Source organism: Abramis brama (genome assembly GCF_963993115.1).
Source record: "Abramis brama genome assembly, chromosome: 17".
In the NCBI taxonomy this organism is placed as follows: Eukaryota; Metazoa; Chordata; class Actinopteri; order Cypriniformes; family Leuciscidae; genus Abramis; species Abramis brama.
The window spans coordinates 1,515,001-1,532,500 of record NC_139979.1 but is presented as its reverse complement, the minus strand read 5'-3'; the positions used below and the strand labels follow the sequence as shown (position 1 = coordinate 1,532,500).

The following is a 17,500-nucleotide window of genomic DNA, read 5'->3' as shown; positions in this document are numbered from 1 at the left end:
CACACACACACACACACTCACTCACTCACACACACACACACACACTCAGACACACACACACTCACTCAGACACACACACACACACACACACATGCTAATATCACATAAAACACACCAGGAGTAACTTTACTGGAAAACTCTACACACACTCACACACACACACACACACACACACACACACTCAGACACAAACACACACACACACACACACACACACAAACACACACACACACTAATATCACATAAAACACACCAGGAGAAACTTTACTGGAAAACTCTACACACACACTCACTCAGACACACACACACACACACACACACACACACACACACTCAGACACAAACACACACGCTAATATCACATAAAACACACCAGGAGAAACTTTACTGGAAAACTCTACACACACACTCACACTCACTCAGACACACACACACACACACACACACACTTGCTTGCTTGCTTGTAGTTGTCCATCGAATCCAATGATGACGTCCACTTCCGTCTTCTAATGGTGAGTTTTCTGATGGCTGAATAATCCTATCCTGGATCCACATGTTCTATTGCAGGTCGGCATATACACATGGTGTTGGTGTTACTGGTGTTTATGGGAGTGTTTCTCCTGAGCCTTCTTTGTCTCCTGACGGTCCTTTCCTCCTCCAGTGCTTGGGTCACTTCTTCTTCTTTAGCACTGTCTTCAACTGGTCTTCTTCTGTCCTCCAGCAGAGCGCTGGCCGTGTCGCAGCTGCCCATATGGCACTCTGCGGGGCAGGCGGTCGTAGGGCATCCTTATGACATGCCCCAACCAGCGCAGTTGCTGCTGGGTGATTGTGGCCGCAATACTCCTGAGGATCTCAGTGTGGGAGCTCTGTCATGCCAAGTGATTCCCAGGATGCGCTGGAGACCGCAGATGTGGACGTGATGTGGAGAGGAGGGGGGTGATGCTTCACAGCTGTAGAGGAGGGGGGTGATGCTTCACAGCTGTAGAGGAGGGGGGTGATGCAGACCGCTTGGGAGACGCAGATTTTTGTGTTGAGATGAAGGTTCTTATTCTGAAAAACCGGAGTCTTCCACAGGCATCTGTTCTGGACCTCATTGTCAATGCTATAGACCACGGCGTTAGCTGGAGGCAAAACAAAGGGAAAACTGGAGGCGGCCAACACAAACCAGCACAGATTCGGCAACATAATAAGGAGCTTAAATTATTATTATTGTTATTAAATGTGATCTTGTTGTGTTGTTGGGTGCAAGAATCGACGGAGTACAGGCTCCAATTTGAAATTTTATCGCATAATGTTTTCTAAATGATTGTGATTATTTGTGAATCATCTATGATTGTATACATTGTTTAGATTGATTGTGATTAGACTTTTTGAAGAACCTGGTAAGAAAGTGTAATCAAATACATAGTTAATAAACAGATCTTTATGTTGCTCCCTGCACTTTTCCTGGAGTTGCCGGGTTGTGAAGACCGTGTCGACTGTACTCCTGTTCCTTCTAAACCCGCACTGTGACTCGGGTAGCATAGACTCTGTCTTTGTAGCATCACCTTGGCCAGGACCTTACCTGCAGTGCCACAGCAAGAAGTGATACGCCCCTATGGTTATCACAAATAGCCCTTTGCTTTTATATATGGTGACAATACTAGCATCCCTCCAATGCTGTGCATGAATTCATCAGCCCAAACCGTGGTGATGTAATGCTGTAGTGTTCTTGTGCAGAGATACACTCCCTGTTTTAGCAGTTCTGCAGGAGTATTGTCAGAGCCAGGAGACTTGTTGCACTTCAGGGAGCGGACCGCTGCCAGAACCTCCAGGACAGTTGGAGGACGGCTAAGGTTGTCAATAGGGGGAAATTCAGGAAGTTCATCCAGGATGGTATAGTCTGCATAAGTCCTGATTCAGTAGGCTGTTAAAATGTTCAGCCCACCTCTCCAGGATGCTATTCGGGTCGTTCAGGACTTCGAGCCCATCTGCTGTTTTCAGGGGAGTGATGCAGTGCTTCTTGGGCCATAAATGGATTTGACTGTGTTGTAAAAGTTGTGCATATCATTTCTGTCAGCGAATGACTGAATTTCATGAGCCTTCTCCATCCACCACAGTTCTCTGCACTTCCCGACGATATTTTTGCCATTGCTGTCTGGCGGCGCTGGATAAGGGTTTTTTTTAGGCTTTCCTGATGTGCTTTGTGCATGTTGCTTAGTAGATTATGGATGGACTCTGAGTTGTTATCAAACCAGTCTTGGTGGTTCTTGCTCTTATAGCCGGTGTTTGGGCTGCAGTAATAGAGGTTCTCTAGAGTTCTAACTCCCCTAGTCTCTCAGCCAGGGAGCGACGAAACTCATTCCTTACAGTCGTGACTTCCAGGCGGACACAATCTAAACGCCTCCTACTGGGTCCATGTGTTCACATGGGGGGGGCATTTTCATGAGGACCTTGATCATGATCATGCGGTGTTCAAAAACTCTAAAACTCACACACACACACACACACACACTCACTCAGACACACAGACACACACACACTCAGACACACACACACACACACGCTAATATCACATAAAACACACCAGGAGTAACTTTACTGGAAAAATCTACACACACACTCACACTCACTCTCACACACACACACACACACACACACTCACTCAGACACACACATACTCACTCAGACATACACACACTCAAACACACACACACGCAGACGCTAATATCACATAAAACACACCAGGAGTAACTTTACTGGAAAACTCTACACACACACTCACACTCACTCAGACACACACACACACACACACACACACACACGCTAATATCACATAAAACACACTAGGAGTAACTTTACTGGAAAACTCTACACACACACTCACACTCACTCAGACACACACACACACACACACACACACACACGCTAATATCACATAAAACACACCAGGAGTAACTTTACTGGAAAACTCTACACACACACTCACACTCACTCACACACACACACACACACACACACACTCACTCAGACACACACACACACACACATACTCACTCAGACATACACACACTCAAACACACACACACGCAGACGCTAATATCACATAAAACACACCAGGAGTAACTTTAATGGAAAACTCTACACACACACACGCTAATATCACATAAAACACACCAGGAGTAACTTTACTTTTACTTTTACTTTTACTTTACACACACACACACACACACACACACACTCTATCTTTCATGTAGTTGTAAAGTTAATTATAGTCAGTAGAATATTTAGGAGCATCAAAATAAAGTGTTAGCAGATATTAAGTTGACTAATACTCTAATGAATATGAATATATGTAATACATTCATGCTTCAAGTATAATGTGAGCGTATCATGTTTCTCTCAGTCCAGGGCATATTCAATACTGCCGAAATCATTATGACAACGGCTTCTGTGACCAGGGCTGCACCAGCGCGGCCTGTGGCTGGGACGGGTCCGACTGCTTCCGGAACCAGTTCCCGGCGTGGGCCAAAGGAAGCCTGTTACTGCACACCAGAACACACTCGGGTCAGAGCCAGAACAGCTCTCTGCTGTGGGCCTTAAGCACTGTCCTGCAGACCAGCGTCAAGCTCAGAGGAACGGCCCCGCTCCGGCCCACCGACGACCTGCTGACCCTCGACCCTCGCCAGCTGGAGGAGCTGCTCACACACACACACACTCCGGCCTACGACAGCAACGGGTGAGCGGTGCTGGCAGACGGGCTTCTGAAGACGCCTTTTATACAGTTCAAGCTTTTATTTTATTCATTTTATTTATTTATTTTATTTATTTCATTTATTTTATTTATTTTATTTATTTTATTTATTTTATTTATTTTATTTATTTATTTATTTATTTATTTAATTTTAATTTTATTTTATTTTATGTATTTATTTTTATTATTATTTTTTATTATTGTTTTATAGTACATATTAAATCAAGGTTTTATGCACCAAATATTCTCATAATATATAACAAATATTATAAACACCTAAAAAATTCACCTAAAAAGAGTTTAAAATAAATAATTTCGTTTTTCACAGCTTTTTACCAGCAACGGGTGAGTAATGCTGTCAGACTGACTTCTATAAAGAGGCATATTCTACATTTCAAGCTTTTATTATTTATTTTATTTTATTTTATTTATTATTTTATAGTCCATGTAAGATCAAGGTTTTATGGACCGAAAATTCTCATAATATAAATCAAATATAACAAACCCTAAAGCATACAACTAACAACAATGTAAAAATAAATATTTTAGTTTTGTACAAGCTATTTTCCACCCTCTCTTTGAATTAGGCTGTTATTGCTATTGTGCCTTAAGATTTCTTCATGACCTTTGTTTTGATTGGCTAATCCAATTTAGTACACTTCAATGTTAGATTTAAAGGATATAATTTATCCTTAAAATACATTTTCTTTTATATAATTGACCCTGGACCACAAAACCAGTCACATGGGTCAATTTTGAAATTTATCCATCATCTGTAAGCTGAATAAATAAGCTTTCCATTGATGTAATTGATGTGTGGTTTGTTAGGACACTATTTGGCCGAGATACAACTATTGTAAATCTGGAATCTGAGGGAGCAAAAAAATCGAAACATTGAGAAAATCTCCTTTAAAGTTGTTCATTTATGTTGGCGATTGTGCTGCATTCACTCACAGAAATACATGTTTTATATATTTACGGTAGGAAATTTACAATATATCTTCATGGAACATGATCTTTACTTAATATCCTAATGATTTTTGGCATAAAAGAAAAATCGATAATTTTGACCCTTACAATGTATTGTTGGCTATTGCCACTCGTGACTGGTTTTGTGATCCAGGGTCACATATGATTGTACAATACCTGGTTAGCATGCAGGTATTGTCCTTTCCTTCAATAGTCAGTGGTGTGTTTCCCACACTAGTGCTGACGGATCTGTGTTTCTGCCCCACAGGTCAGTGTTATTCCTCCAGCTGGATAACAGAGCCTGCTCCCGTCTTCCCTCCACCTGTTTCCTTTACGCCGCCGAGGCCGCACAGTTCCTGCGGGCCGTCCTGGCACTGAAACCCGCCCTGTTTCCCATGATCCCCGAGATCCAGGCGGCCGTGATCAGTGTGCGTGGAGTGGACGAGGAAATAGGAGCCAGAGACGAGGTGAAACTGCCCAAAGAGGAACGCAACGGTATGTTGTTTTTTATCGTACCTTGCCACAACATAAGCATATATTCAGACACTTTTAAATCCCCATGCATTAAATTGCATGAAGTTTTTTGAATTTTCATTTTCATCTTAAAGTCCCCCTGTAGTCAATAATTTTATCCCTTTAAAATCATCTTTGATAACCAAAATTACATATTTAAACGTTTTTCCTTCATGTCTTAAAATATCTTGACTGTAACTCGACACCCTTGCCTCATTTAGTATGCGCGGTTCTATGAATATGCAAATGAGCCCCGCCTCCACTCACTCACTCAGCTCAGAGATCCGCTGGTTGACGATCACACGTTGATCTGATTGGTTACAAGGTAGTTTGTGACGTCAGAAACACCAGCGATTTCAAAGCGTGTTTTTGAGACTGTCTTTGGTTCACTGCAGTTTTAAGGAGGAAATACTCAGCAATGGTGTCAACTTATGAATTTACACATGGTTTGTCTTAAAGCGTATTAAAAACTCCACATAGACACATAAACAACATTAAAAGCTGGATTTTCACCACATGGGGACTTTAAACACACACGTTTTCGCATTAAAGGTTCTAGTCCAGAACCCTAGAGCTCTATATAGAACCTTTTCTTCTAAGAGTGTAACTGCTTAACCTTATTTTTTTGTCATCCTCTTCATCTTTTGGAAATGTTATTTTATACATGTTATACATTATATAATGTTGTTGCTGTTTTTCTTTTCACAAATCTGCCTTATTATAGTATGGTCCTGTTTTATATAAAAATCTGAGTTGTTTTTTTTGTTTATATTTGTATCTTAAGAAAAATTCAATAAACATAATTATAAAAAAAAAAAGAGTGTAACTGCAAACGATGAGAGTTTCAGAGAAGTTAGTTCTATTATTGGGTAACACTTTATAAAACTGTTCCGTCATTAATAAATAACTACACAGGAACAAACGAGTAACACTCTATTAACATTCTAGTAACTACTATCAACTAACGAGAAACTCTGATTATTAAATTAGTAAGTAATAGCGCTCAGATGAATGTGGAAGTTCTCTATAAGCTAATCAATAACTACTATTTTTCTCATACCTCCCAGAAAACTATATACAGGTTCATTATAAACATGAATAATGCATAATTGGTTACACTTTATTTTAAGGTGTCATTGTTACAGTGTAATTATATATTTAAGTACTGAGTAATATTAAGCAACTACATGTACTTACTATAGGGTTAGGGTAGGATTAGGATTTGGTTGAGGGTTATTTGCATGTAATTATGCATAATTTACTGTTATTACTATGGTAAGTACATGTAACATATGTAACAAGGACACTGTCAAATAAAGTGTTACCGCATAATTCATAATATAAGATAACGGTAACACACTAGTAATGACACTGACTAGTTACTACATCCTTCTAAAGGAACTACTAATTATTTAGATCAGTATTCTAAAGTGCAAATAATGATAACTCTCTAGTAATTACTGAAGTCTTTGTGCTTTTGAGTCTTTTGTAAGGTTTTGAATAACCGGTATAACCATTGGAATAACCAAATAATGGATTTGGTAACACTTTAGTCATTACTAGTGTGTTCCCATGATCTTCACTTTAGATACTGATCCACATTATTAGTAGTTCCTTTAGAAGGATGTAGTAACACTTCCTGAGTGAGTTACCGTTACCTTTTATTATGCATTATTCATTATGAACCTGTATATAGTTTTCTGGGAGGTATGAGAAAAATAGTAGTTATTGATTAGCTTATAGTGAACTACCACATTCATCTGAGCGCTATTACTTACTAATTTGTTAATCAGAGTTTCTCGTTAGTTGATAGTAGTTACTAGAATGTTAATAGAGCGTTACTCGTTTGTTCCTGTGCAGTTATTCATTAATGACGGAACAGTATTCTAAAGTGTTACCGTATTATTGAGATGTTTTTCTTGTATTTATCTATGGCTAAATCTCATGTTTCAGTTCTCGGAGCCTCTCCTGCCTGGATGTGGCCGGTGGTCGGCGTGTCGGCTGGACTCGGTGTGGCTCTTGTCCTGATCCTCCCGGCAGTGCTCCTGTGGTTAAAGGTGACATATAATGCCCCTTTTCACAAGATGTAATATAAATCTATGGTGTCCCCAAAATGTGTCTGTGAAATTCCAGCTCATAATTCCCCCCAGATCATTTATTATAGCTTGTCAAATTTGCCCCTTTTGGGGTGTGAGCAAAAACACGCAGTTTTTGTGTATGTCCCTTTAAATGCAAATGAGCTTTAGCTCCGCCTCCGTTCAAAAGAGGGCGGAGTCGAGCTTCAGAAACTCCAGCAATAACAGAACAGGCCAATCTCCCTCATCCAGAATCCCAGAATCACCAGTAGCAAGTGCAGCCTTACGGAGAGACTCAGGAAGAGCTTCTGAATGTTAGTGGAGACATTTCTGTAGTTGTTGTGGAGTTACACTGATCATCTCATCATCATGATTAACTTCTCCACAAGTGTCCACAGTTCCTGAGGTCTTTATTAGACAGCGGTGACATGTTCTGGTCAATAGTGTTCAGTGCTCGTCTGAGCTCAACCACAGAACAGCTTCAGGCTTTGCTGGATCTTCATCATTGCGTTAGAACTGGTCTCTGTTGTCGCTTGTGGAACCAAATGTCGGCTGGTGTGTGTAAACGTGCAGATTAAGGGCCGGTTATTATAATAATAATATTATAATAAGATCCTCTTCATACGTCAGAAGGGGAGCGGAGAGAAAGGCTCACCAGAACAAAGCTACTGGGTTTCACTTTTCACGTTTTCTGGGTTGCACCCGATTATCATACTTATTATTAATATACCAGATTTTCATGATATGTCCCCTTTTAAAATGTACACATCATCATCCTGCAAAAGTTTTCACCCCTTTCATCTCTTAAAGCATCATGTTTCCGTGAGCATCAGTGAATGTTTGCATAGTTGTGTACGAGTCGCATCTTAAATCATTTAGTCAAGCAATTGTCAAGTTGTTGCACTAGGTTGGTAGGATGCTCCGGGGACCCGGTTATAGCCCTTAAACACGGAAAAAGTCAGATTTTCATGATATGTCCCTTTTAAAGAGGAGACGCCAGCGGAGAGGAGGCGAGCGAGTTCGTCACAGATCCATCGTGACCGACAGCAAAGCCTGGACTCGATCTGAGGAGAACAGAAGCAGATCCGGACGAGATAAAGACAGAAATGGGGTGAAGAAAAACAAGAAAGGAAAGGAGTCGGGAAAGAGACGCAAGGAGCCGCTCGGTGAGGATGCGATCCGAATGCGGTGAGTGTGTTTGAAGAGTTTCACACTGTGAGTGAGGGAGGAAAAGCCCCTGATGGAGAGGAACCGTCCGTGTGTGTGTGTGTGTGTGTGTGTGTGTGTGTGTTACGCTGATTTTAGGCCCCTGAGGAAGGAACTGGACATCGGAAGTGACACCGACGTGACCCAGAGCTCCATGGAGGACATCAACAAGACCATCTGTGACCACAGATCATCGGACCAGAAACACTTCCAACAGCCCCGCATGCTGGGTGAGAACGAGGATATATATATATATATACATACATATAGGGCTTTCCTGGAGCGCAAACAGTAGAGCGTTGACGCTTGCAACGGCAAAGTCATGGGTTCGATTCCCAGGGAAAGCAAGAACTGATAAGAATGTAAATGTGTACCTTGAAATGCAATGTAAGTTGCTTTGGATAAATGCATAAATGTAAATGTAAATATATTCACCTATTTACTCTAAAATGGGGGGACCTTTGGAACCAAAATTGTGTGTGTGTATATATATATATATATATATATATATATATATACACACACACACAATTTTGGTTCCAAAGGTTGTGTGTACAAAAAAAAATTTATTTGATGTTTTAGTAATGTATAATATATATGTGTGTATACATAGGCTATTATATATATTTATATATATATAATAGCCTATGTATACACACATATATATTATACATTACTAAAACATAAAATACAATATAAAGTAGTTAATGTGATTAATGCAGTGTCATTTTAGTATTATTTATATTATTTAGTATTTCATATTTTGAATTAGCTTTTATTTTTATTTTTTCAGTTTTCATTTTAGTTTGTTTTTGCAAATTTATGTGCTTTTTTCCGTTTTATTCGTTTTTTTAATATTGCTATTTAGCTTTATTTTTTTATTTGATTTTTAGTAGGCTACATTAAGAACTTATTCTAGTTAGTTGTATTTTAGTTTTATTTTACTTAACAAAAACAAAATTTTGTTAACATATATATAAAACAAAATTAAATATTATAAACTAAAATTAAATATATATATTAAAGTTAATATAGCCTACTAAAGTTAAAAATAAATCTAAATAGCAATGTTTAAAAAATTACAAAAATCCATAAAAAAATTAATTCAAAATATTATAAATACTATAATAAATACTAAAACATTTCAGAGCATGTAAAATGCCACTTTTTCAAGCTAAACAAACTTGTACATTTTGCTGCTGAAGTTTACATCCAGAACACAGCCTTTGAAAATCATCTTCAAAGGCTCATCTATCATCTATTTGCATATTATTTTCAATGTACTGTGAAAAGAGGAAGTGCTGATTCTAATCTTGCACATACAGATAAGAGGATAATTGGGACACACACAGCCACTGTACTTCATCTCAATCGTCTTTCTCTGTAATTTCTCCTTTAGCTCCACCGAGAGGATGGGAACGAAACCCTGTTCCTACACCTCAAAGAGCACCAAGAAATGTGAGCTTATATATCAACTTCAACTTTCATTTATTTATCTAGCACATTTAATAGTAAGCTTGTTGCCCAAAGTAATTCACAGTTATAATTAAAACATACATGCATAAAAACATTTACCAAGCCTAGTAAATAAAAATAAGTTATAACTTCAATAAACAGAATACCCTTAACTAAAAGCTAAGTTAAAAAGATACGTTTTCTTTTTAGAATAAGGGACAGCCAGCAAAAATGTGTTAATGTCCTTAATTGTTTAAACAGCTTAATGTAAGACATGTCATGTAAGACCCTAAAAGGTCAGCAATGTAGTTTGGGGACATGTTATGCAGTGCTTTGAAAAACATAAATAAAATCTTATAATCGATCCTGTACTGAACCAGCAGCCAATGAAGAGAGGATATGTGAGGGATAATGTACATCCAGCCGGTTGTTATCTCAGAATAAACCCGACAGGGTGATCAGGATCATCACACACACACACACACATGGTCTGAAAGGGTTTATTCTGAGATCACACACACACACACACACACACACCTACCTGAAGGGGTTTATTCTGAGATCACACACACACACACCTGAAGGGGTTTATTCTGAGATCACACACACACACACACACCTGAAGGGGTTTATTCTGAGATCACACACACACACACACACACACACACACACACACACACACACACACACACACACACACACACACACCTGAAGGGGTTTATTCTGAGATCACACAAACACACACACACACACCTGAAGGGGTTTATTCTGAGATCACACACACACACACACACACACACACACACACACACACACACCTGAAGGGGTTTATTCTGAGATCACACAAACACACACACACAAACACACACCTGAAGGGGTTTATTCTGAGATCACACACACACACACACACACACACACACACACACACCTGAAGGGGTTTATTCTGATATAACAACCGGCTGGATGTACATTACCCGCTTATTACACGGATACTTGCCACATAAGTGAATAATTAGACACGAAATATTGATCTGAGTTGAAATATTTTATCAGCTCTTTAAACGCAAAGCTTCGCGGAGAGAGCAGTTTCAGCGGCGAGATCAAACTAGACGGACATTTAAGAGATGCGGTATACAGTCATAACACTTATTACACAGCATTTCACCACATTAATAATAAGAGATATTGATTTCAGATTAAACTGTTTTAAAATCGTACCTGTTTGTATCTTATAATCCAACAGTGTTTAAAACAATAGTCACAAAATGGCCGCCGCTATGGGGTTCCATTTGTGCCAAAATTATGTTGACATGCTGTCTGTCTATGCTGTGTCGTCTTCCATGTCTATGTGTCTATTAACTGTCTATGTCTATGTGATTGCCCACATGACTCAACTTCTGTCTTTGTCAACTCAACTTACTTATGTGTCGTCTTCTCTCTCTTGCTTCATATTGTTGCTTTGTGTTGTTGCTATGCGCCGTGTCACTCTGTCGTTGCTTTATGTTGTTTGAGAGAGAAGACGACACATAGTAACGAACATGGTAATGACAGAGTGAAACAACACATAGTCATGACACATGCAGCATTGACACAGCAAGACGACACAGTCAAACGACAAGGACAGATGACAGGAGTAAGTTGAGTTGACAAAGACAGAAGTTGAGTCATGTGGGCAATCACATAGACATAGACAGTTAATAGACACATAGACATGGAAGACGACACACAGCATAGACAGATAGCATGTCGACATAATTTTGGCACAAATGGAACCCCATACCACCGCTGCGTTTGTGTGAAACAAGAGAAAGCGAGTCCATGATACTGGATGGCATAATTAAATAACTGTACACAAAATCCTTGATTTCTGCATGCTCTCTGGAGCTGATCGTGTGTGTGTGTGTGTGTGTGTGTGTGTGTCAGAGCGCTCCGGTGCAGTGGTGCGGTCCCGACGGCTCGGTCGTGCTGATCCGTGCGGTCAGAAGCGGACTGGACCGAGTGGTTCTGGAGCTCCTGAGAGCCGGAGTCCCGGTCAATAACACCGACCACACGGGTACGAGCATCGAATGCCTGTTCTCTCCTGATGCTTGTGGAATGAGTCCCTTCAATTGGCTATGTTTACATGCACAACTTTTGTTTCAATCGGACTGAATTCATTCGTCAGTGCACATGCGCAGTGCTTTCAGTTCCGGTTTTCAATCCGATCAAGTGTTCACATGTTCTCTCGATCGGATTAGAAAAGGAATAAACCGCCCCTTTCAATCCTGATCGAAATTTCGTTCAGATCGAGCTCAGTCGGATCGATTAAAGTGTTTACATGAAGGATTTTCAGTCCGATTGAGCCGTCAATCCGATTACTAACGGATTATTTGGTTGCATGCAAACGTAGACCTTACAGGAAGAGTGTTTGTGCCGTTTGCAGTTGGGGAGTAATGTGTTTTGCCCTTTCTTTGTCCCTCTCTCTGTCCTGTCCTGAACTCCTCACTGCAGCTCCCCTGATAAACACGTCTGATTCAGAACAGAGTTAATGTGCTGTAGCGCCCGGTCAATGTGGAAATAATGTATTAACCTTCCATGCCTTTGTCTCTCTCTCTCATACATTTCCCTCTTTTACGGCAATGGTTAATGGCTTCCTGTTTTCCCTTCCCATAACACATTCCTGGATGCTCTCACGTCATTTTTTTTTGGCTTCGTCCACTATTTTGTGACCCCACAACACGCCATTACACGATCACCCTTTCACTGATCGAGATCAATTCCTTCCTTGCATCTCTTCTCTCTCTCTCCTTCCTCTCTCTCTCTGTCTCTCTCCTTCCTCTCCCTCTCTCTCTCTGTCTCTCTCTCTCTCCTCTCTCTCCTCTCTCTCTCTCTGTCTCTCTCCTCTCTCTCTCTCCTCTCCCTCTCTCCTCTCTCTCTCTGTCTCTCTCCCTCTCTCCTCTCTCTCTGTCTCTCTCCCTCTCTCTCTCTCTCTCCTCTCTCTCCTCTCTCTCTCTCTGTCTCTCTCCTTCCTCTCCCTCTCTCTCTCTGTCTCTCTCTCTCTCCTCTCTCTCCTCTCTCTCTCTCTGTCTCTCTCCTCTCTCTCTCTCCTCTCCCTCTCTCCTCTCTCTCTCTCTGTCTCTCTCCCTCTCTCCTCTCTCTCTGTCTCTCTCCTCTCTCTCTCTCTCTCTCCTCTCTCTCCTCTCTCTCTCTCTGTCTCTCTCCCTCTCTCCTCTCTCTCTCTCACTCCTCATCCAGGTAGATCTGCCCTTCACTGGGCTTGCTCAGTAAATCACCTCCCATTGACACGGACTCTCATTCGCTACGGTGCCGCTGTGGACTTGCAGGACCACAGGGTAAAGAAAACGACATGTTTGTATTTTCTGTACTTCTCTATAGCCAATCATACAAACCACATATGGTTGGATAGATGGATGGGTGGGTGGGTGGGTGGGTGGATAGATAGATAGATAGATAGATAGATAGATAGATAGATGGATGGATAGGTAGAAAATAGATAGATAGAGATGGATAGATAGATACTGTATATAGACAGATAGATAGGTAGAAGATGTATAGATGGATGGATGGATGGATAGATCAGAACGACAGAATGATAGCTAGAACAACACAAATATCTACAGTTTGACAGTTCTATAGTCTACACACACAGTAACACTGAATAAATCAAGTCACTCCAGCAATATTAATGGAATAAAAGTCAATCTTTTCCTATAGGGTGAAACGGCTTTGTTTCTCTCGGCTCTCCACGGTTGCTATGACACCGCACGATTCCTGCTGCTCAACGGGGCCAATCAGGATCTGTGTGACGGCAAGGGGCGTCGGCCACTGGATGTGGCTCGAGAGGGATTACATCATCAGGTCCTCGAGCTCCTACTGGCCCACAGAGTTCACAGGGCCCCGGTGCCGCTGGATCCCTCCACTGAGCTGCTGTGGGACGATCGCACGTACGCCTTCTCTCCTTGGGTCGCTTCGCCTCCATGTCTGCCCGGGAGAAGTGCCTCGTTCTCAGGGGTCATAGGTCACAGGGGGATGTCAACACCGCCACCCACGTAAGTTGCGACAATTCCTTTCAGTTCAATAAGGAATAATGTACATCCAGCCGGTTGTTATATCAGAATAAACCCGACAGGGTGATCAGGATCTGGGGCCTCATTTATAAACGTTGCGTACGGGCAAAAGAAGGCGTACGCCGCTCTCTACGCAATAATTGGTATTTATAAAAAGCAAACTTGACGGGAAAATGCGCGGTCCTTCACGCAAACTGGCGTACGCACAAAAACGGGTGAAATGAGAAATGGCGACACCGTCGGCAGATGGAAGAAACACGTGAAAGTGTGTGAAAGTGTGTGAAACTTTAGACCGTTGTGTAAAAAAATGACAATACTGCCTCTCATAAATAACATGAAGACTTTACAAAGCAAGTCTTACAATTAACAGCCTACAAACACCCGTTTGATCGATCTGCAGTGTATAACAAACAAAATCAAACGAAAATTACAACAGAAATGCTAATTAACACATATTTGCAAAAAGAAAAGTGAAATATGTTCTGCAATAATATTGGCATGTTGTGCAATTCATCCTCATAAATAATATAGTAAACAGAACGAAATAATGTACAAAACTGATATTCTCGTCAATGTGTCCGTCTGGCGGAGCAGATGCAATTAGATAGACAGATAGATAGATAATTAGGGAGATATATAGATAGATAAATAGATAGATGTATTAATTGTCCACTGGGGAAAGTTGTTTTCATAGTAAAACATTTCTTCATCAGCTACGGAATCATGGTATTCATGCATATGCCTTTAGTTTGTTTTATTTTTGATAAAATAACGTATGACGTATGTCTCAACTCTGGCGATGGAGCGCTAGACGCTTTTTTGCCTCAACTTTGATGTCCGACCATTTCTTTTTTATTTCGGCCACGGTCGAGGTTGTGAGGCTGCAGCATTTACGGCGTCTGCAACCTTTTGCCACTCAAGTGCCTTTTTGGCATTAGTAATGCCCACACTGTGCCCTCCAAACAACATTTTTCTCCTCTTTTCCACCTCGCCAACAATAACTTCTACTTCACATTGAGTGAAGTTACGTTTTTTTTTATTTCCTCTCTGTGTTTGCCATGATTTCGCAATCAATGAATATTAACTTGTGGGCGTTTCACGGACTATTTATGGGCAACTATGGGCGTGACATGTGACCGCAAAAGCTGCGCTACATTTAGAATTGATTGTGATTTATTAAGGGAAAACTGCATAGGATGTGCGTGCGCACGGGTTTATAAATCCGAATATTTCTGTGCGTACGCACGTCCTATGTTTCATCCGTACGCCACTTCTGACGCAAATCCTACGCAAAGTTTTATAAATGAGGCCCCTGGTCTTCATCAGCCTGAAGGGGTTTATTCTGAGATCACACACACACACACACACACACACACACACACCTGAAGGGGTTTATTCTGAGATCACACACACACACACACACACACACACCTGAAGGGGTTTATTCTGAGATCACACACACACACACACACACACACCTGAAGGGGTTTATTCTGAGATCACACACACACACACACACACACACACCTGAAGGGGTTTATTCTGAGATCACACACACACACACACACACACACACCTGAAGGGGTTTATTCTGAGATCACACACACACACACACACACCTGAAGGGGTTTATTCTGAGATCACACACACACACACCTGAAGGGGTTTATTCTGAGATCACACACACACACACACACACACCTGAAGGGGTTTATTCTGAGATCACACACACACACACACACACACACACCTGAAGGGGTTTATTCAGAGATAACAACCGGCTGGATGTACATTATCCCGCTTATTACACGGATACTTGCCACATAAGTGAATAATTAGACACGAAATATTGATCTGAGTTGAAATATTTTATCAGCTCTTTAAACGCAAAGCTTCGCGGAGAGAGCAGTTTCAGCGGCGAGATCAAACTAGACGGACATTTAAGAGATGCGGTATACAGTCATAACACTTATTACTCAGCATTTCATCACATTAATAATAAGAGATATTGATTTCAGATTAAACTGTTTTAAAATCGTACCTGTTTGTATCTTATAATCCAACAGTGATCAAAACAATAGTCACAAAATGGCCGCCGCTGTGTTTGTGTGAAACGAGAGAGAGCGAGTCCACGATACTGGATGGCATAATTAAATAACTGTACACTAAATATAGATTCGACTGAGTTTTAATATTTTATTAGCTCACCAAACGCAAAACTTCCACGAAGAAAAACCGTTCCTAGCGAGTGTGTAGCGCTGCTGACTTCAGTGACCCGGATGAGCCGGTGTTTCTGTTCCCAGCGGCTGTTATCTGGGAATAACTTACAGCTCAATTGACCAATCAGAATCAAGTATTCCACAGAGCCGTGTAATAAGCATTTTTAAGTTCTCATGGCTGGCGTTTTCTCATGTTTTGTTCTCAACAGTGATTGGCAGATGGGCTCCTCCCCCCAGAACTGGCGTCCAGCCCCCAACCAATCAGTAACAGCATTGGTCAGCCCCAGGATTCTTGGCCGCCCATCTCGGCCTATCAGTACTCTCCAGGAAGTGACATCAGAGGCGGAGGACGAGGAGAGGGAGATGTTACAGGATGTTACTCGGGCAGCAACACCTCACTTCCTGTCTCCACAACCAGCGCCTCGACAGCGCTCGTTCTCCTGTACCCAACCTGCGCTCAACCGCCGCTCCAGTGGCAACCAATCAGAGCCGTCCGTAGCTGCCCCAGCCAATGAACATGTCGAAATAGTGATCGTGCCCCACCCGAGAGAAGCAGCCGGCCAATCAGAGAGCAAACCCACAGGGAACGGCCTTGGCTCAACTCAGACGGACTCTGAGAGGGACAATATAAGGAACTGCATCTCCAAAATCCACAGCGAGAGGGTCAATAATGAGTCCAGCGTCTTCATCCAAAGCAGCATGTGAGACATGACTTTTGGAAAATGTACATAACTGTAGTTTACAATACGTCAAATCATTTTACAGACTATAAAATAATCTGCTTATGTAAAATTATGTAAAGATTTTTGTTTTTTTTATTAAGATTTGATTGACATTATTTTCAGGACAATAAGGCACATTTTCTTCCACATGACTGTAATATGTTTGTATGTTTTACTTTATGTAATTTAGGATTTACTTTGCTGTAATAAAACATATTGCTTAGGCTAAGTGTAATGAAAATAATATAATATAATCATAATTGTATGTACCCTAAAGAAATCTTAGTAATACACTTTATTTCTTTTGATTCAACGTTAATGTAAATGTAATTTACCGTATTATATACAGTATATTTTAATCGGTTCAGATTTTTGGATGGTTTATAAAACTAATGTTGTCCACAAAAAAAGTATTACACCTAAAAAAAAGGAATGGTAAATATATTTAAAACGATGTACACTCACATGAGATGAAGACAACGGTGTTGTTGGTAATCAAATGTTCTTTCATGCTTTTGTGAGACGCTACTTTCATAGAATC

The 17,500-nt window shown here is 40.9% G+C and overlaps 1 protein-coding gene across 1 annotated transcript in view; it reads left to right on the top strand.

Moving 5' to 3' along the window:
* notchl (notch receptor, like) overlaps positions 1–17,500 on the top strand; it is a 20,733-nt gene that overhangs the window by 2,455 nt on the left and 778 nt on the right. The window contains exons 3-12 of the mRNA XM_084088218.1: positions 3,386–3,718; positions 4,971–5,197; positions 7,169–7,272; positions 8,279–8,478; positions 8,596–8,726; positions 9,896–9,954; positions 11,875–12,004; positions 13,186–13,283; positions 13,666–14,000; positions 16,447–17,500. The exon at positions 16,447–17,500 is cut by the window's right edge and continues 778 nt beyond it. Of these exons, the coding sequence (XP_083944344.1) occupies positions 3,386–3,718; positions 4,971–5,197; positions 7,169–7,272; positions 8,279–8,478; positions 8,596–8,726; positions 9,896–9,954; positions 11,875–12,004; positions 13,186–13,283; positions 13,666–14,000; positions 16,447–16,942 (2,113 nt within the window). The 3' untranslated portion in view covers positions 16,943–17,500. The remainder of the gene's footprint in view (positions 1–3,385; positions 3,719–4,970; positions 5,198–7,168; positions 7,273–8,278; positions 8,479–8,595; positions 8,727–9,895; positions 9,955–11,874; positions 12,005–13,185; positions 13,284–13,665; positions 14,001–16,446) is intronic.